The following is a 20,291-nucleotide window of genomic DNA, read 5'->3' as shown; positions in this document are numbered from 1 at the left end:
TATTTTTTTTGATTAATGAATATCATCTTTAAAAGTAAGTAAGTCGTTCACACCACTTACTTAGTTGACCGATTAATGAAAAACATCAAAACATGAATTGTAAAATTTTACAAAACGTTTGATACTGCGCAGCAATTACAATTGATTCCAAAAGCTATAAGAAAACCTTTAAATATGATGGTAAATCTCAAGCGACACCTACAAGCAGAACTTTTTACATATAACCGCAAAGTATAAATTGTTCGCAGCAACAATATCAATGATAAAAGTTTTCGTGATAAACATCTTTAATTTGCAGATGAACAATGATCGCAATTACACAAGACAGTAGCGTATGCTGAAAAAGAGAAAAATAACAATTTAGTCAAAGTACACAAAGCATTTTGCGAACTGTTTGCACCAAACATACGCACTGTTTTAAAATTAGAGTTAACCAACTTCATTGAACGTTCCAAATGGTAAACACATGCAAATACTGTTAACAAGACTATAAAACCGTGTCTTGGAATGGAAACGTCGCGTCATCTTAAATCAAAGCCCCAAGTGCCAAAGTAGACAATACATGTTTCCAATATTTTTGACTGCCGCGCGAGTTAATGGTTTAAAAGTTATTGCGTGAAGTGAAGGCATGGCTTAATAATCCTCAGTAAATACTGCACTGATACTTACAGTCTTTGTTTTGAATTCATTCGTTATTTATGAAGATGGCCTTTCATAATGACATTAAACAGTGCAAAATGGAACATGTAAGGTGCAACAATTTGCATAAACACGACATTCACAACGTATCATCAACACTGCATGATAAAAATAAAATAAATGAGGAACACAATGAGGAACGTTGGAGGATCCCAGCGAGCCGGGGCATGCCACTACACATACATGACCGGCGAATGATTTCCAAATAAAAAATGAAGGACTACTCGGTAACACCGGTGCGATGAGAAGCGACAACGCGATGGGGTTCAATCGAGTCACTTGAACAAATCACTTAGCAACTCGGCTACATCGTTCGTTCAGTGGATTTTATAACAGCTCCTGTGAAAACACTACGAAAATGGTCGAAATTTGTGTATTGCTATGCGATTAATGTTCGAGTTAAATTATTAATTAAACCAGAAAATTAATTAGGATGGTTCAAGTACAACACTACGTACTAGGGCCGGTTTTTCCAATGTAATACGGACTCTTGCCATTTTCGTAAAGTATATTTGTTTTTGGGAGTACTTCTCGTTTTGGTCCCATGAAGTCTACCCGCTAACACAAAATTGGTTTGTCGCGACTCGATTCAACCAGATGCCGTAGCAGCGTGTGGCCGCCGGGCGATCCTCCAACTGACCTGCGATTTCTCGAGCTCCTGGACCAGCATTTCGAGCTGTGCCTGGCAGCGCTCGCGCTCGACAGCCACAGCTCGGGCCTCCGCTTGCGCCGCCTCGACCGCCGCGCGGCCGTCGCCGGCGCCCGCGTTAGCCCGCTGCAGCTGATGCTGCTGCGCCTGGAACTGCTTCTCCAAAGATTGCAAACGCTGCTGGCACTCCGCTAGAGCCTTCTCCGCTGCTATTGCTTTCGTTTTCTCCGCTTCGACAGCCGCTCGCCACTTGTCGATCTCTCCGACCTTCTGCGCTTCCTTTTCGGCTTTTTCCGCTCGCTGGCGGATCGAGTCTCTTTCTTTGCTAACGGCTTGGACTTGCTGTTGGAGTTTAACGATCTCCCGCTCGCGTCCTTCGAGGACTGATTTGGTACCGCGTTCGGAGTCCTGGGCCATTTTTTTCTGCTCCTCCTTCAGTCTGCGGACCTCCTCGCGCTGCTTCTGCAGTTCAGCTTCGGAAGCGTTCAGCTCGCGTTGGAAGTTTACGAGCATGTCTTGCGACTTCTCCAGTTGGGCTACGAGTTGGTCGCGCTCGATCGTCAGCTGCTTCGTGTCCGATTCTAACTTGACGATCTGTTTTTCTATAGCGTCAGCCTGTTTGTCTCTCTGTTCTAATATAGATGCCATCTTTTCTCTGTCGCGCACGGACTGCGCTAATTCTTGCTGGAGTTTGACGAGTGTTTCCTGCGTTCGGTGGTCCAACGTTCGTTGCTGCTGTTCTACGTTGCGCCTCGTATTTTGGATCTCGGCACGGAGCACGTCTCTCTCCTGCTCTATCTGTCTCATCTCCAGGATCGTGCGCTCGAGGCGCTCGTGCATGCGGCCTAGTTCGTTGGTCATCCTCTCGTATTCCACTCGCGTAGACTCGTTCGTCTCCTGGTATTTTGAGAGATGTATATGCGACTTCTCCAGTTCCTTTGCAAGGCGGCCGGCTTCCATTTCCGTGGAATCCCTCGCTTGGATGGCCTTTTCAAGTTTGTCTCGAAGGCGTTCGATCTCGAGCCGGTCTTCAGTACGGGCCTTGTCTCCAGCCACAGCCTGCAGCTTCATCCGCTCGATCTGCTGCAGCTCGCCCTTGAGTCGCTCGTTATCTTTGTCGAGCTGGTCAGACCGCAGCTTCAATTTCTCACATCTGTCCCTAAACTTCTCACACTCAATATGAGCGCGTTCAAGCTCCGTCCTCTGTTTCTCTAAAGTCGCGCTAAGTTTCGTCACCTCGGTTTTAGACAGTTCTAGTTGTATGTTGGACTCATGTAGTTTGGTCTCGGCTTGCTCCTTCTCTTGCTGCAGACGCTGTATCTCGGCCTGCGCCGCGTCGAAGCGTTCACGTTGTTTGTCCAGCTCAGCTTGAACGCGGGTCAGCTCGGTGCTCCACTTGTCCTGTTCGAATTGGTATTTACCTCGAATGCCTTCCGTGCGTTCGAGCTCCGACCGCAGCCTCGTCACTTCCTCCTCCGCTTTGCGGGCGCGCTCCAGGTCTAACGTGGTCTTCTCTAACCGCGCACGCAGTCGCTCCACCTCTATTTTAGTCCTCTCGTGCTCTTCTTTCGTGTCATGATATTTTCCGTATCGCGCCGCATATCGTTCAGCTTCCTCCCTTGCTCCTGACGCATCTTGTTTGACTTTATCTAGCTCTGCCTGCACGCGCCTCAGTTCAGCAGACACTTTGTCGTGTTTGTCATACATTTTCTCGAGCTCTATTTGTACTCTTGCCATTTCTTCCTGTGTTTTCTCGTTGGAGGCTTGTGCTTTGCCGCACTGTGTCATAGCACGATCGTACTCGAACTGTAAACGCTCGCTGTCTCCGACAAGCTTCTCTTTCTCTGCTTGGAGCCTTCGTAACTCGATCTGACTCTTTTCGTAACGTTCTCGCACCATTTCGATATCGACACACAGTCTATCCATGTCTTCTTTAGCTTTTTCCTCCTGTTCTTTAGTCCTGCCTAGTTGTAAGGATGCTCTGTCATACATCTCCTGCAACCTTGATAATTCATCTTGCAACTTCCTCGTCTCATCCCGAGTTTTAGTGGACATATGCAAGTGCTTCTCCAATTCGAGCTCCAATCGGTCTTTGTCAGCTTCAAGAATGTCTATCTTGTTCTGGAGTCTGTATATTTCGTTTTGGGACCTGAAAACAAGAACAAAAAAATATTATCGTGTTCGTTTGCTTTATTTTTGTTCACGATCACAAGACGACATCGCCACCAGCACAAGACGACATTGAACAGATTGTACCTATCATACTTTTCAAGCATTTTCTCGTACTCCTTGTGCGCGGTTTCTTTCTCTTCAATGGTCTTTTGTGTAGAGTACAGCGCCTTGTCCAGCTTTTCTTTGAGGATTCCGAGCTCAGTGAGGGCATCGTCACGTTCCATCTGAAACATGCCATTCGAAACTTGCAATTTTATGGTCTCTACATCATAAAAGCGAGTTGAGCCATGAGTAGGCTGAATCAAATAATCAGTAAGTGTAATTTAACGTCAAGTATTTACTAACTGGAAAAGCGTTCATGCTCATGACAGATAGGTAAAGGAGTAAAAAAAACCATTGGAACAAAATTTTGTAAAGAAAGCTGACTTTGGTGGCTTCTCATTCTTTTGTTTTCCAATATTTTTTCACAAGTTTTCTTGTTGCCAAGTCGCGACAACTGCATTTAAGGTATTAGCTTTTAGTTAAACCTAACTTAGCTTTTATAAGTAGTTTAGCTTTCAAATCTAACCGTAAGTTTCTGATGCTGCTGATGTGCCTTATCCCATCTCTCTCGCAGCACGTCCAGTTCAGTGGCAGCGCTGTCTCTTTCTCGGGCGGCGCGATTGGCCGCCGCCGCCGCCGCTTCGGCGCGCTCGCGGCACGTCGCCGCCTCGGCTAGCGCTGCGTCTCGCTCTTTCTGGATGCGGGTTATGAGCGCCTGAAAGAGAAGGATTGATGTAGGTAGTTTTGAAAAAATAAGAAAATAGTTATTATAACGTTTTAAACTTTCGTGATATTCACTCATAGTCAAAATGTGTGTGTGTGTGTGTGTGTGTGTGTGTGTGTGTGTGTGTGTATACGTTTGTTACTCCTTAGATATTAAAAGTGTTACTATAACCTAAGGAAGAAAAAGTTGAAAAACCCCCGACTTTGTCTCTTCAAAGTTCAATATCTCAAAAACGGCTGAACCGATTTTGATGAAACATGTCTAAGAACCATTGCTGGAAAACCTGATTTCAAATAAAAAAACCTGCATTCAAATCGGTCCACCCGTTTAAGAGCTACGGTGCCACAGACAGACACATAGCGGTCAAACTTATAACACCCCTCTTTTTGCGTCGGGGGTTAATGACGATCTTTAAATAGCTACATCTTCTTTTTTGTTTGATTGACAAAAAAATACATTTCCTATGTTTTCTGATAATCTAGACAGAAACCAATAAGTTATTTTCTTGGCTTACTAAAAGGATATTCAAATGCCAAAGAAGGCTAAAAACATTTGGCAGATGTCCAAGGCTTCCATGTCAAGAACCAATGAACTGGAACTGAATATCGAGTTAGGTTAAGCTTTGTCAAAACAAGTTTTACCGTTTATAAAGTGTCGATGTTCAGTTGCCGAACTAGTTGTTAGAGAAAATGACTAAGAAGCTTTTTAAGCACAGATTAGGTACTTGATATTTCTAAAGTTCAAGTTCGCTAGGTTCTAATTTATCAAGTAGACAGAGATCCGACGACGTAAATAGAAAGTCCGTACCAAATTAAATTTTTATATCTAAATGCGATACGACAGACTAAAATTTCATAGTAGCTGGTCTAGACGGAATTCAGACTGCGCTGGATTTAGGTCATTGATCTAGCTATTATTGCTTTCGGGACATAAATATTTGAGCGCTACTCGCACGAACAGCTTCGGTTTATTTTTGATTTATCAGATAGCATGGAACACGATATATATTGAGCAATAAGGCAGGTATATTTTAAGAGAGGGCTTGGGCTCAAAGAACTTTTAAAACGCCAAAACACACATCATTGTGTAATACAAATGCGAGATATTGATTTAGTCACTTTATTGAAGTACTTAATTAAAAAGAAATTGACAAGATTTCATATTTCTAAGACTATAATTTGATTCGTTCTCTGTATTCTGTTTGGAAAGAGAAAAACGCTGATATTTTTAAAATTTCGCTACAACTATTAATTAATTTAATACAATGTTTTTAAGATGCACAATAGATCCATTACTTTTGTCTAGTCTCTTAAAAAAAGATCACGTAAATCAGACGTAGACGTTGCATAGAGACAATATCAAAATTATGACAGCTCCTTTTTCTGGTGATAAAGGCAAAGGAAACAGTGGTAGTGTTGGCAAATTCAGACAATTTTTTCAATTTTTTGTATTTATTTTAATATGAAGAAATCAATTATAATAAATATTTTCCCATGTTCAGGAGGCAAAACTCTTTCGATTCCTGTAGTAATTAACAGATGTTAAAAAAATGAAATCTTGTCAATTGTACAAAGCACAGTCAGCGAATAGGAAGGCCGAGCAGAGTGAGAAAAAACACAGAGAAACCTATGTTTTTTTTTTAAATAAAAAGGTTGCTATTTTACAATAATAACATTAGTGTTTTTACACACATGTTTTTTTCAGTCAGTCAGTGTTCAGTCTTGTACTGAACCATCATCATCTCCCAGGAAACGTCTACTGTTGAATAAATCTCAACAATAATAAGAAACCGGCTGAGGGATAATAACAGGAGACGGGCAGCAGCGCCTTCTTGGCAACCTTTACATCAATACTGCGCTCACCAACACGTTTACGAAGAATGAAGAGTAGGTATTGGCAAGCATGATGTTTATGTGCCATCTGAATCTACATCATGCCCCGAAAGCAGCAGCAGCAGCCAGTAGCAGGTTGCAGGTGGTAGGACCTTGTGCAAGGTCCGCCCGGAGTGCTACCACCATCTTGCTCGCTAATCCTGCCGTGAAGCAGCAGTGCTTGCACTGTTGTGTTTCCGCGTGGAGAGTAACACAGCCGGTGAAATTACTGGCACTTGGGGTATCCCATTTTAGGCCTCTAGGTTGGCAACGCATCTGCAATACACCTGGTGTTGCAGGTGTCTATGGGCGGTGGTGATCTCTTACCACCAGGAGACCCACTTGCTCGTTTGCTATCCAGTCGAATAAAAAAAAAGTTCAAATGCTTCGAACAAGTCTTTCCATAGTTATTTACAGGGAGCGTAACTTTGGTGCGGGTGACGTATATAGGATGTTTTTAAACAAAATTACAACACTGAAATGATACTAATGGCACTTTAATTTAGTGGTGATGTAAATTTAAAATACCATGTGAATAAAATATTGTACTGGGTAATCTAATTGTAACAAAAAATATAAGTTTTTATTTACATTTTCACTCTCAATATAACTCTTAAACCTCCCGCCAGCTACAAATTGGCGTTGTACTGGTCATAATCCTCATAACCGCACATGGAGCAAAATATATTGTTGAAGGGTGGTTGAAGGTCAAAAACATTCTTCATGTAATTTTATTTTATGGATTTTAAAAATAATTCTTTGCGTAAAACTTCTGGCAATTCCAAATCCCAAAATCATCCATGAAAATTGACTGCGCTCTATCTGACATTGATTATATCAGTAAACTAAAGAGGTCTGAATAAAAACATTCTGTATTTAGCTTGACGTCATACGTCTGTCATCGGCACCAAAGTTACGCTCCCTGGTTATTTATTTTTACTACACCGACCACAGACTACGGATTCCGAGTTTCCCAACTTCATCCAAGCTAAATAGAGCAGACAGTTCGGCGCCACTATATTTATGTCCGTCCTAATAGGTACAACGTGGCTGAACTGAAACACCACTGAAATCTAATTTTTTTTTTGGCACAGATACTAGTATACAGGGTGTAACATTTAGATCGGTCAGTATGGGAAAGTGAAACTAAGAGGCATATGAAGATCTGTTCTTAGGAACCGTGTCATCGATTTTAGTGACAAGAAAAACTGCAGTCATACATTTATAAAACACTTGTACTCAGCTCGGGAATCGAACCCGGACGTTTTGAAAAATAAAACTTACATTAATTACTAAAGAATATGAAATAACTAGTGGTTCCTAACTACAGATCTTCGTATGTCTCATAGTTTCAGACTTTCTCATACTGACCGATCTAAATGTTACTATATACCTACAGTACCGTACCGTAATGTTTATTATGATTGGTTATTTCTTTGATGAATTATAAAAAATACAAAAAGACTCCAAATAACCCAGTTATTTCATCAAAGGTTTCCCAGCGCTGGTCTCTTTTTCTGGTTTTTCTGTGCATCCATGTCTCAGTTTATATTTTCGATATGGTTTTATGGGATGACCGTAAAAGTAACAAATTTGGAGTTGAAATAAAAAATACGAAAAACTCCAAATAACCCTTCGATGAAATAACTGGGTTATTTGGAGTCTTTTTGTATTTTTTATAACTATTAAACATTTGAAGTCACATAATTATATGACTTCAAATGTCAAGTAGTATTTGTTATATTATAAAAAGTCATATAGTATTAAAATAACATGTTTATTGAGTTTTCAAAAGTTTGTAATGTTTAGGATAGGTAGTTTTATTAATTTAATGCTTATTGTTAATATTATGTAAGTATGACTTTGTCAATGCAATTTACCTACCTACTAATTTATTTTATTAATACAAGACTAAAACTACTATTAAATTAAAATAACTAAAACTAAACCTTAATTAAAAAGTTAGTAATGATTTATTACTATAAATTTATTTCAAAAATATATTTAAACAATAAATGGCCATAAACGGTACTGTGGCCATAAACGGTACTTCTGCCCTATAATATAACATAAGCTATGAGAATCTTAATTTATTTTATCTTTATCTATGACTGGATGTTTGGATGACTGGATGTGATGTAAGAACTTAACATCAGGTGAAACAGTATGTTCGTTTGTCACCTATTACATTAAAAAAAATGTCTATCAGTCTATCTATGCTAGCCATCATCTATAAGATCCCACACTGCGTACACTACTTTGGAGCCGGGCTTTGCTAACACTGGCTATTTATAGATACCTACAAATTTGCACGGAACCCTCGGTGCGTAAGTCCGACTCTATATAAGATTCCTCGAAGCTATTCGGAATATTCTGTGTTCCATCTTTAGAGTAGCTTCCTCTCAGATTTTATTCACGTAATAAAACTGGTTATAGTGTCTACTTTTACTTTATAAGAGTTCTTTACGACTCTGACACCATTTTCAACTTTAACCTATATAAAATGTTGCAAATTAATACTTTGAATGTAGGTTTGGATTCTGTCATTTTATTCAAAAATTAGGATATACGAGATATCATGTCAGCCGAAAGACGCCTGCTGGACATATGCCTCCCCCAAGGTTCTCCACTCAGACCGGTCTTGTGCTTTCCGCATCCACCGCGATCCCACGATCTTAACCAGGTCGTCGCTCCATCTTGTTGGAGGCCTACCGAAAGCTCGTTTCCCGGTCCGCGGACGCCATTCGAGGACCTTCTGACCCCATCGGCCATCGGCCATCAGTCCACCGAGCAATGCGCCCCGCCCTCTGCCACTTCGCAATTCTTCGGGCTACTTTATATCATTATTTCTGATTCTATCCAACAGAGAAACCCCGAGCATAGCCCTCTCCACGGATATACGAGTAGGTACCAAATTGAATTTTATTTTTTTTTTATTAAAATTGAAAGTCGTGATAAGCTGTGGTTTCATCTATTGCCTCACAAGCATGTTTCCTCTGCAGAGGATTGTGGGTTCAAATCTGAACTCGCACTTCTGAGTAAATGTGGGCTAAAAGACAGGCGAAATTCGCTAGATGGCGTTAGTATAGTGAGGTTGTTTGACGTTACGCTCTTGCTTGCAACTGGCTCATTTAGTTACGTTATTAGCCAACAAGCAAGACCGTAAAGCCGAGTTTAGGCTTGCAAGATAAATTGTGCAAGTTGTATTACATTGCGAGGCCGTAAAGCCAACGTAATGCCGCAATGTAATGCAACTTGCACGATTTTCTTACAAGTGTAAACTCGGTTTAAGATCAAAAAACCTCACAATACTACCGCCATCTAGCGATATTTTTCCTGTGTTTTAGTCCTCATTATCACGAGCTTTACGGTGATGTAAAACATCATGAGGAAACTTGTAAAAACCTGCGAAGCAATTCAATGGTGTGTGCGAAGTTCCCGATCGGCACTGGGCCCGCATGGGAACTACGGCCCCCACAACCCATTGCGTGGGAAATGCTTTAGTAGATCATTTATTTACTTCTATGTTACGGCGATGTTCGTTTATACAAAATGTAACCGCTTCATTCCTAAAATGGGTGATGGTTAACATCTTATCCTACATGGTTATTGGCCTGTTAGTCGCGCTGTTTTCTCGTTCAACCGTTTTGATGACATTTAATCTTAGCTTATTATGATTATGACTTAGCATAATGTCTGTTTATAAAAGATAATACCTACTACATCAAGTACCGTAAAACGAGGCTACTTTGCATCGATTTTTGCTCCAAATTTCGTAATCTTTATTTTTTTTTAATTATTATGCTGTGGTATGTTCATATATGTATTTATGTAAAGTAAATCAATTTATTGGGACTTGTATCGGATACCGGGACTTCTGTAAGACATTTAAACAAAATACAGAACTGCAGCATATATCGAAAATACAAACTGAGACATGGATGCACAGAAAAACCAGAAAAAGAGACCAGCGCTGGGAATCGAACCCAGGTCCTCAGCAATCCGTGCTGCGTGCTATAACCCCTACACCACCGCTGGACAGGAATCTAGGCACGATTTTTTTTCCTATGCATACAGATCTCAGGTTGCTTATTTCAGCTTATAGGTTGCAGCATATATAGTTACCCAGTGGGGGGCAAAGTAGCCTCGTTTTACGGTACTGTTTTTTTTGTCTACATTAAAGCTGCCTCATTGCGCAGCTTCAGCACTGAGGGCTGGAATCCGAAGTTCGTATTTGGCTGCTGTTCACCATCACATTAGGTCTCTTAGCCGCCTTTTATGACACCCACGAGAAGAGATCTTCTTGCAGTGCCATCACCTATTTCTGGGAGTCGGCAATCATCATAACTATGCGACCCTGGAGACCAGTGGTGCAGTGGTGGTGTACGGGTATGGCACGCAGCACGGAATGCTGAGGACTTGGGTTCGATTCCCAGCGCTGGTCTCTTTTTCTGGATTTTTTCTGTGCATTCACGTTTCAGTTTGCATTTTCTTGGAGACAGCAGCACGAAGCAACGATCATGAGCTCATTTTGAGTTACAGACGTAGATTTTTGAGCCATGAAGTTCGTCATCCTCCTAGTTTCCTGGTGTCCTAAATTTTACCCTGTACAATCAGCCGTAGAAGGTCGTATGTATGTATGTATGTATGTAAACTCTTTATATTACAAAAGAAAATTAACAAAATACAACTGACAAACTTTAAGATACTTGTACAAAGGCGGACTTATCCCGCGGGTCGTATTTAGCGTTTCGCATTATTGTACTGCCAAAATACTGCAACTTTCTGGTCTTTACAGTGGTTAGCGCCTTCAATTTTTGCCAACTTTCTTACGTATCTTCTCATTTATCACCAAAATCTGTACATGGGAACAGTTCTAAAACTGGACACGGCACAAAATGTGTTGTTACTATCATAGCCTTGCTCTAACAAGTACTTTAGGTTGGGGTTCTACTTAGCTTCAGGCCTCTGCGATAAATATCACAACTAGTAGAAATCATTAAAATGTGAGTACTTAAAGCCAGTTCTATTTGGTAGCTACCTACGTAATCCTGTTTTGTTTACTTCCATATTTAGACTTGTTTACCTACGCCAAAAATCGTGGAAGTTCAAAAGTAATTTTCTGAAAGAAGAAGAAGAAAAAGTTTTCGCTATCAACGGAATAATATTTTCGACATAAGTAGGGTTTTATATTTTACAAAGTTAATGAATTAACAAAGATATCGTTTAAAGAGTGTAGGTATTGGAAATTTGGTTCAACTTTAGCACATATTTCATAAAATAAAATACAGAGCAAAAGCGTAGGCAAATATGATATTTTTTCTTTCTTTAAGAAATTCAGCTGATATTACATAAATGATGAAGTTTTAAAACATGCTGACAACAAAAAATACTGCGCTGGGTTGGAAGTACGAGATTTTAACGAGACGAAATTCGGAACGAGTTTGTTAGATAAAGATGACATCCTTGAGTGAGAGATAAACTGATAGAGCTAGAGTTTTAATAACAACTGGCATAATATTATGAGGTACAACGAAGAGGACGTGGTCAGCACTCAAAAACATATTGGCCTCAACGCCCATTAGTTCTTCGAGGACTCTCTCCATTTTTGATTCGATTTCGTAGAGAAGGTCCCAGCATAACCCTCTCCATTGCTCGCTGAGCAACTCTGAGCCTATTTATAAGGCCTATAGTGATGCACCAACAGCATATCGTTTAGATGTTACTGCTACCCATGGCGGATACGGATACCACTTTACTCGGACTAAAACTCGATAATAAGCGTTTTCCCAGAGATAAAACCAAGCTAGATAGGTTTGTCATGTCCGAAAACCCCCACATACCAAATTTCATCAAATCGTTGGATCTCGGAAACTTTATAGTACAAGAATTGCTCGTTCAAAGGTATTAGATAGGCTTTTAAAATAGCTTACCTGAGCTTTGTCGTTTTTATCTCGGAAGCGGTCAGCGTCCAACTGTGCGGTGTCTCGCTCTTTCTGCATCCTCGTCGCCTGCCCCAGCGCCTTGTCCAACTGCGACTGGAGAGACTCGAAGTCGTACGACTGCTTCTCCCTGTCCACTTGTAACTGGAAGATAGAGGGGGAATGAGATATTGTGGTTTATATTTGGAATGGTAACCGTTTTTGGTACTGGAGTACATCCAACGGTTATTAGCACAACGTACAATTGATTAGGCATTGGTATTGTCTTTAGTTTTCATAAAAATTAAATCCTGAGCATCATCTCTTCTAAAATACTTGCCGAAACGGTAATATAGCAAGTTTTCAAGAAAGTAGGCAACTATGTTAGGGATAATTTGAGAATAGATTAGATTCCTTAAAAAATATAATTAGTCTGTGATTTAGAATGAATGAATGCATGATTTATTTGTATAACATTGGTAAGCTACAAGGACTTTTAAGATTTAAGGGATTCTCTATGTTTTGCCGGTTAGAAGAAGCTAACCATTTCTTTCTATCCCAGCCCCACACCATGAGACAGAAAGAAGTGGAGAAACAGTAAAGTTGTGATTCAAAATTGTGTTGCACATTATGACTTTGTATACAGCATCCTTATAAATAAGCCAGCGGCAACTAACCTTTCTGACTTCGGCAGCCGACTTGTCCAGTTTCTCTTGCAGCTTATCAATTTCAGAATGAGCATTGTCCAGGGCAGCTTGGAGCTTATCCTGTTGGAGCTGGGCCTTCCCAAGAGTCGCTTGGGTCCTCTCTAGCTCCTCCCTGGCTTTGTCCAGTTCTGCAGTTGCTTTGTCTCGCTCGGAGTGGAGTCGGCTGATGCTGGACTGAACGCTAAATGGAAAGTTAGAACGGTTAGCTTTGATATGATTAGAGGAGGGGGTGTGTGAGGTTTTTGGCTTGAATATCGTTAGTTTGATGTTGTATCGCTCGAGATAAAAACATCACATTACTGTAGCTCGCGTACTTTTGTGTAAAGTAGCTGCAACGTTTGGCATAGTTCATTCAAATCTATAATGTTGTCTTGGATCTATAGTAAGACTAAAATTAAGTCTAAAAGAAAGTTAAAATTAGGAGAGCATAGATTGATTTTGTGACTTAAGTAGGTATATGCTTAAAGAAAAATATTTTAGTCATGACTCTATCTTCAGCAATGAAGATGCTGACAATAAAGAGGAGAAGCATTTGTTAAGAAAGACTTTTTGTAAATTAATCTTAAGATGTTTAAAAAGGGATAAAAATGGAGTCAAACTTCTATAACTTTGAAGCTATAAAATGTTGTAGGGTTAAGGTTAGGATCAAATAATGTAATAATATTATTACTTAATATAAGACAAAATAATAAACAAAACTTAAGGGTTAAAAAAATTGAGGGATACAATCTTGTATGCCATAAGCATGCAAGCTACTTGCACAAAAGTAGGCAAGATACAAGCCTGTGTATCATCGGCTTTAGAAGAGTCTGTTGGGGTAGTGTCAAGTAGATTTATCCATATAATCATCTGAAAGAAGTTTCAAGTTATTTATAAAAGTTTTAACAAGGTGGGATTTTAGCAAACATACGATATTCCGTTTTTACCTGTTACCGCAAACCTTTTCTTACCAAACTACTTTAAAAAGTGGAGGAAAATAATAGATAATCTAAACTCGATATCTGAACTTATTTACATACGAAATTAATAGGATGTTTTGTTACACTAAATACAGGAAATGGGTCATACAAAAAACGTTATTTTACTTTGAAACTTTTGCGCATTTAGTATTTAGATGTATTTAGTAGAGAATTAAACAAAATTTATTTATTATATCTTGGTATGATGTGGAATTTAAATAAATAAAAACGGTAATAATTTAGTATCTACATATTTTATATAGAAAAAAGTTTTTAACAGTTTCGTCCTTGGTTATGATTTTAGACTTTTATTTTATTTTATCAGGCGTTAAGTACTTTGTTCATAAAACAAACTTCAATATAACTTCGCTTCTCCGCTACCACAATAAATAAAATAAATATTCAATGAAACTAAAAAGCATTATGGCGGAATCTGAGTTTCAATCCTTACACTTTGGTGCTTTCCTTTTTTGATTTGTTTTTTAAAGCACTATACTTTAAGACTTAGTAAAGACTAAAGAAACACTGGGTAATTTACATAAATCAGACGTTATTTGAAGGAGTTCCATATCCATCATGCAACTCCGCATAGCAAGGAAATTGCGGAGTAGCAAGTAGGTAATGGGATTAGTTCATGTGGGGCACGTAAGTAACACTAGTGTATGACCCATACATGACAGCATGATGTGTAAAGCATAAATCATAAATCCTATCTAAAGTGTTCATCTACCTACCGTATTAAAGCGAAAACAAATTCAATTTAGAAATTGATTCTTTAATTTACTACGCGTAATGACCGATCCTAATTTAATTTCTAAAGGAAAATTAAGAGTGCTTTTAAAAGCTTAAACTTAAGTTTACGAAAATTATTAGACTAGAAATTTGGGGGCTGGCTTTATTAATATATATTTTTTTTTATTATAGTTATGATTAAATGCTGAATGCACCCTTCCTTATACTAAATCAATTTCAAATTGAAGCAGTTGGAATTTAGGCGTTACTTTACCATGTTCCGGACTAGAATTACTAGGTCTCAAAATAGGTATTTTATACTACATAAATACAAAGTAGCATAATACAAAAGGTTGAAATTTTATTTTAATTGTATGCAATGCACAATGTATATTTTTTACCGTTTTTTTGACCAGCCACATAATTTCAGTCGTAATATTTCCGTCGATGTGGGTTCCTCAAAGTGAAAAATAGAAAACTAGTTTGACGTGTTTTAATTTTTAAGAGTTTGAGGATCATAAAGCACCTAGGTATGACAAGAGAAGGTAACGCTTGCTTTTTCTGCTTAGATATGAAAGACAATGACCACATTGATCATGGCCGATGTTTAGTTTTGTGCGTTTTCGAACATAAGTTATGTTACATTACCAGCAATGGAAGGGGTCAAATATTTCCTAGGTACTTCGAAGAGATTTCGGTAATTTAATTGGTCACTTTTACTGTAAAATTAGATTCTAGCAATCAGGTACGACAATGAGCGAAGCGAGGAGTGTTATGTACAACTGTGACCGCAGCGGGTGAGCTGACCGAGCGAAGCGAGCACGCCGCGAAAGCGGCCAGCGTAGCGCCAAGACCTAATTAAGTTAATTAATAATTTGGCCCCTGCCAGTGCTGGTTATGTTGGTTGTACGAGGAACAAGAGTTTTTTGTGTGTTAAGAAGTTAACAATTTTGACATTTAAGGCTCATTGCCGTTTGTTTTCGCAAAAGTAAGAGCGGTATTTACCGTCTCCTGCCATAAGTGTTAAAGCAAGTAAAATACAGTGTGTCACTAAAGCCAATGCCAAAATAAAAATTACTACTTATCAGATTTGATTTTGAAGCAATTTGATCGGCAATTTGATTGAAGCTAAAATACATAATTTTCAGGATATTGGCACTTTATACAGACACTAGCATAAAACGGGAAAAATTGACATCCAGGTTTTGATCAAACCCAGCAAATATCATATTAAATGCAATGCCTTTTTAGATAAGAAACTTTATGTTGTATCCAATGATTACTAGTTTACTTATAGCATGCATTACATTATTCTAACTTCACAATTTCACTTCAATTCACTTGAGAATTAGCAAAATAGGTATGGCAGTACCATTTGTGTTTTTTTTTTAAATAGCGCTACCACTAGGATATTAGCCATTTTAATTTTGGCATTGTTGTAAGGGACACCTTGTTTATTAAATTTTAAACACGTCATACTAGTCGCAATGCTCAGTGACATAAGCATGAAGTAAAGGCTCGGCAAAATCAAATGCCTTACTAGAGACCGCTGGTGTGTGCATCTTGGTTATAAGACGGTGTGGTCCCACTACGATAAAATGATTTATTTAAAATAATATTCAACCCTAAGCCCTACTTTTAGGACTTAAAACACCTACAATATCATAGTGTTGCTATAACTTAAAAACATACTAATTAAAAAAGAAGTTAAGTCTATGATGTCTTATGTGACAGTATCTATGACGCTGTCTCTGTTTATTTTGTTTGACTAGACAAGGACGGTATCACAGATATATCAGACACAAAAAATAATAGGGCGTGGTGAAACAGGTCCCCAGCAAAATTATTTTATATTTGCCTAGATTAGAATATAGAGCGTAGAGTGTAGAGCGATCTCGCAAATAAATTTATGATTTGAGTTATGATTTAGTCAGTTGAGGTTAAGGATATGCTTACACTTTACTATTTTGTTGCTGTCATTTCATGTGTGAACTTTTGTATAAAATTGTTAGAAGGCAAGCAATAACAAGCGGACAAGGTACTAAAGTGTAAACATAGCTTTGACCTAGACTGTATCGACCGACAGTAGTATTTTAATAAAGTTGCTCCAGAGGTTCTGTATTTAAGAGACTGTTTAATTGTTGTCAACAGAATATTCTATGTATTTTGAGAGAGCAGCGACGCAAATAGCTCTAATTTTAATAAGTACCCTCTCAAAAGGAAAAGCCTAATGGATCAGAATTTGTTTGCACTGAAATATAAACGCTATCTCACAATAGAAATATGAATAACGACTAATGTTAGAGATCAAAATATTTGAGAACTGTCAATACAATACTGATAGCTAATAAAGGTAATGCTTACCGATCATATTCCTCCTTGAGACTGTCTTGCTCTGTTTGTGCATTTTCAAGCTTGGCCTTCAAACGGTACACTTCACCCTGACTCTTCTCCAGCTTTTCTTGCAACCCAGTAGCTTCAGCGTGAGCTCTTTCAGCTTCCGCTTGTGTAACTCTCAGTTCTGCAAGAGTGCGTCTCAATTCTGTCGCGTTCTTATCAGCTTTCTCTTGCACTCTATCTAACTCTTGAGACGTAGTTAGAGTGCTTCTACCGAACGTTGTTTGCGAGCGTTCTAATTCGTGCTTGAGCCTTTCGTTTTCGAGCTCGAGTCGAGCTAAGCGTTGCTTCGCTGCTTCCCAATCAGCTCCGGATCTCCCAACTTCACTAGCAGCTTTATCTAACTCAGCTTTAGATTTCCCTAATTCTGATTGCGAGCTTTCTAGCTTAGCTTCCAGTCTGTCTTTCTCAGCTTGAGCTCTTTCAAGTCTCGCGCCCAGTTTTTCTACTTCGCTTTCGAGTGAGTGGAGTTTCATTTTGTAATCTGCTATTTCTCTTTCATGCAGCTCTCGTTCTTCGTTTTTCTCGTGCTCTGCTCTGTCTCTTTGTTCTCGGAGTTGCTGGATCTGTTTTTCTTTATCACCAATGACTTCTTCAAGGGAAGACAGGGCTCCTTCGGAAGAACAGTGGTGGGCTTGCATTGCGTTCAACCTGGCCCGAGCCATATCTACTTGGTTGTCTTTCTCTTTCAATAAGTCTTCCAAGTTTTCAATCTGAAAACAGACTTTTTTTTAATCTGAAAGTTCATATTTAAATAGTTAAGTACTGTGTTAATTAAACTCTTTCATTTTGCATTAATAATATTATGCACCTATTTTTTTTCTCGTTTAAATTTGTTTACTTAAGGAATAAGAAAACTAGCATTCAGGGTTAACTAAAAGCAAGACACAAAAACGCAAAGGAAACATAAAATAAAACATACCTTGAAATTAAAAACGAGTAGGTACAGAACTTCACTGGATACCAAACTAAAATAACAATTAAAAATAAAACAGACGAAAACAGGACAAAAAAAAAGAATAAATCTTTAATTCTACGAGGTAAAAGCCTTAGTCTTTAAATTGATGTCGGAGATATTAATAAAAACGCTGTAAGGAGAGCCATTAAATCGGATAAATTCTAATTGAGCCGGATGATTAATATTGCCGAAAGAATTTGTGAGAGTGATTCCTTAGTTGATATTAAAATATACTTCCGCAGTAAACGAGGCTCGGGTTTCATATTTAGTACTACACAGAAACTTAAACACGATAATTTATTGAAAATAACCTCGACGTTTAACCACGTTGTATATAGTTCTGTAGAGATGGTATTAGTTAAGTTTTAATTGAAAATAATAAAAATTATTTTGATCTTCACTTAATAATATAGTTTTCGGCGCCATCACTATAATTAGGGCGTTCTCTTATAAAAAGCAGAGCGAAGATACGCAAAATTGAATTATTTTAGCTGAAATCCAAAGGAACGCTCTTGCTCTACTTCGGGGCCAGCGCTACGTACAACGTGGTAATGTTTTGTACGTCAGTTGTTAGGTTTATTTGCAAGAAGATGGATACACAGCCTTTTGTGAAACTCTAATTACCTCTTTTGACCTTTTGTGTAATCAATAATTTATTTAGACAGAAGCACATAATATATAATACAGAAGTGGCGGGTGGCGAATCAGCAAGATCGAAATCATACAATCACAAAAAACAAAAATAGCAGGTAGCGACTTGGGTGATATTTTTAAATATAGATTTTTAGGATTAGAGTAAAGAGTTAGTTAGTTTTAGTTCTATTTTTTTCTTTATATTTGTTAATTATTGTACATGTTGTGTGTTAATAAAATTTATCAAAAAAAAAACCATCACAAACGGCATTTCGACCATACTCGGTCGCGGACGGCAGCACGTCGTCGGTCTCAGACGGTGTGGTCAACAGACCGCAGCCTAAAGGTGCTGATTGCCTGGCAGATATTCGGCAAAAAGATCGAAACTTTTCCATCGTTTCGCTTAAATGCTCGCTAGAATACGCTACAACGCTCCTGTTTTTTTTTTGTTTTTACCTGTCACGTAACATTCGCTAGAATGCACATTTTAATTAAATGTTCAACCTTTAACAGAAATTAATTTTCGATCGGGTGCCAGGTATGCGAGGCACGAGACAAAGCAGTATAGCAATATGAACGGGCGATTAATCAAAGTTCGCTAACAGCTTTATGTTTATATTGAGTTGTACATAGTAACCCGATCCGTGGTGGATTCGTTTGATGTTGTAACTCTGCACTAGCTCTGCACAATAAATAAGGCCAATGGAAGCGTTGTGATATTTATGTTTATTTTCAGGCTTTGATTTATTATAAGTTTCATTAGAGTTCTATTTGTATTGGGTGTTGGGAAAAACAATAAGAGAAACTGAAAGACCTTCCAGTTGTGAGGTATTCTTGGTAGAAATTTATAAAAAAAAAACAAAATAATATAAATAAAAAATATAAATACAAGTTATTTTTACAACAATACAATAACTCTTCATTGAACACCAACACATAGTAAGCGTACAGAAAACACAGGTGTATGGACCAAGGTAAACAATAGGAGGATTTTTCATTTTGACACTGTTCAGTTTAATTTTATTTTATTTGTGTAGGTAACGATTTCTAATTTTCAATAAATACCTACCTTATTAAATAAAAAACAACAGTAAAACATATTCAAATTCAAATTCAAATTCAAATGATTTATTCAGTAAATAGGCCGCAATGGGCACTTTTACACGTCATTTTTTTAAACTACCAGCGCTTTCGGAAAGACCATCATTGCCAAGAAGAACGCGCCGCAAGAAACTTGGCAAAAAGTAGCATAAAAAGTAGCTTGATTAAAACTCAATAAATACGCCTCACCTCTACTACATTTGTTGTAATGTGATCTCAACTCATGAACCAGTCTGTCCATAATCATCATCACCATCAGCCGGAATATGTCCACTGTTGAACACAGGTCTTCCCCTTAGAACGCCCAAAGAAACGACAACTCGTACTTGTTTGCATTCACGTTGCTCCCCACGCTTCGTCTTACGGTTGTGGTCGCCACTCGAGGACTTTCCTCCCCCAATGATTATCTGTAGGATCCTTAGCCTAATAGCCGTACCTTTCTTTGCAACACATTAATCTTCCGATCCTTGATCTCCGAATGGTCTCGTAGCTCGGCCAACTCATGCGCAGCTCCCAGCGCGGCAGCCGTCTTTTTCTCCACCAGTCGGCTTTTCTCGTCTAGGCGGGCTTTTAGTTCTTCCACCTAGAGTTTGAAGTTAGTGCTTGCTTTGAACGTGGACAAACAAATCTGACTGCTTAACGCTATCAATAATTTAATGCTGAAGTTTTCGAAATTTGAGGAACAGCAGTGTTGCAGATGTTTATGGGCGGTGGTGATCTCTTACC

General features: G+C 38.6%; 1 protein-coding gene across 5 annotated transcripts in view; it reads right to left on the bottom strand.

The window, feature by feature from the left end:
• Positions 1–20,291, bottom strand: part of brp (ELKS/RAB6-interacting/CAST family member bruchpilot) — a 79,828-nt gene that overhangs the window by 9,427 nt on the left and 50,110 nt on the right. For 4 of the 5 annotated variants that reach the window (XM_074104745.1, XM_074104742.1, XM_074104743.1 and 1 more), the window contains exons 6-12: positions 20,002–20,148; positions 16,841–17,586; positions 12,756–12,966; positions 12,091–12,243; positions 4,089–4,277; positions 3,605–3,744; positions 1,340–3,497 (exon numbers count right to left, since the gene is read on the bottom strand). In XM_074104745.1, the coding sequence (XP_073960846.1) occupies positions 1,340–3,497; positions 3,605–3,744; positions 4,089–4,277; positions 12,091–12,243; positions 12,756–12,966; positions 16,841–17,586; positions 20,002–20,148 (3,744 nt within the window). The remainder of the gene's footprint in view (positions 1–1,339; positions 3,498–3,604; positions 3,745–4,088; positions 4,278–12,090; positions 12,244–12,755; positions 12,967–16,840; positions 17,587–20,001; positions 20,149–20,291) is intronic. The other variant, XM_074104741.1, reaches the window with a different exon arrangement.

Source organism: Choristoneura fumiferana, chromosome 22, assembly GCF_025370935.1.
Source record: "Choristoneura fumiferana chromosome 22, NRCan_CFum_1, whole genome shotgun sequence".
NCBI lineage: Eukaryota > Metazoa > Arthropoda > Insecta > Lepidoptera > Tortricidae > Choristoneura > Choristoneura fumiferana.
The sequence above is the reverse complement of the archived record's forward strand: the minus strand, read 5'-3'. Positions and strand labels throughout refer to the sequence as shown.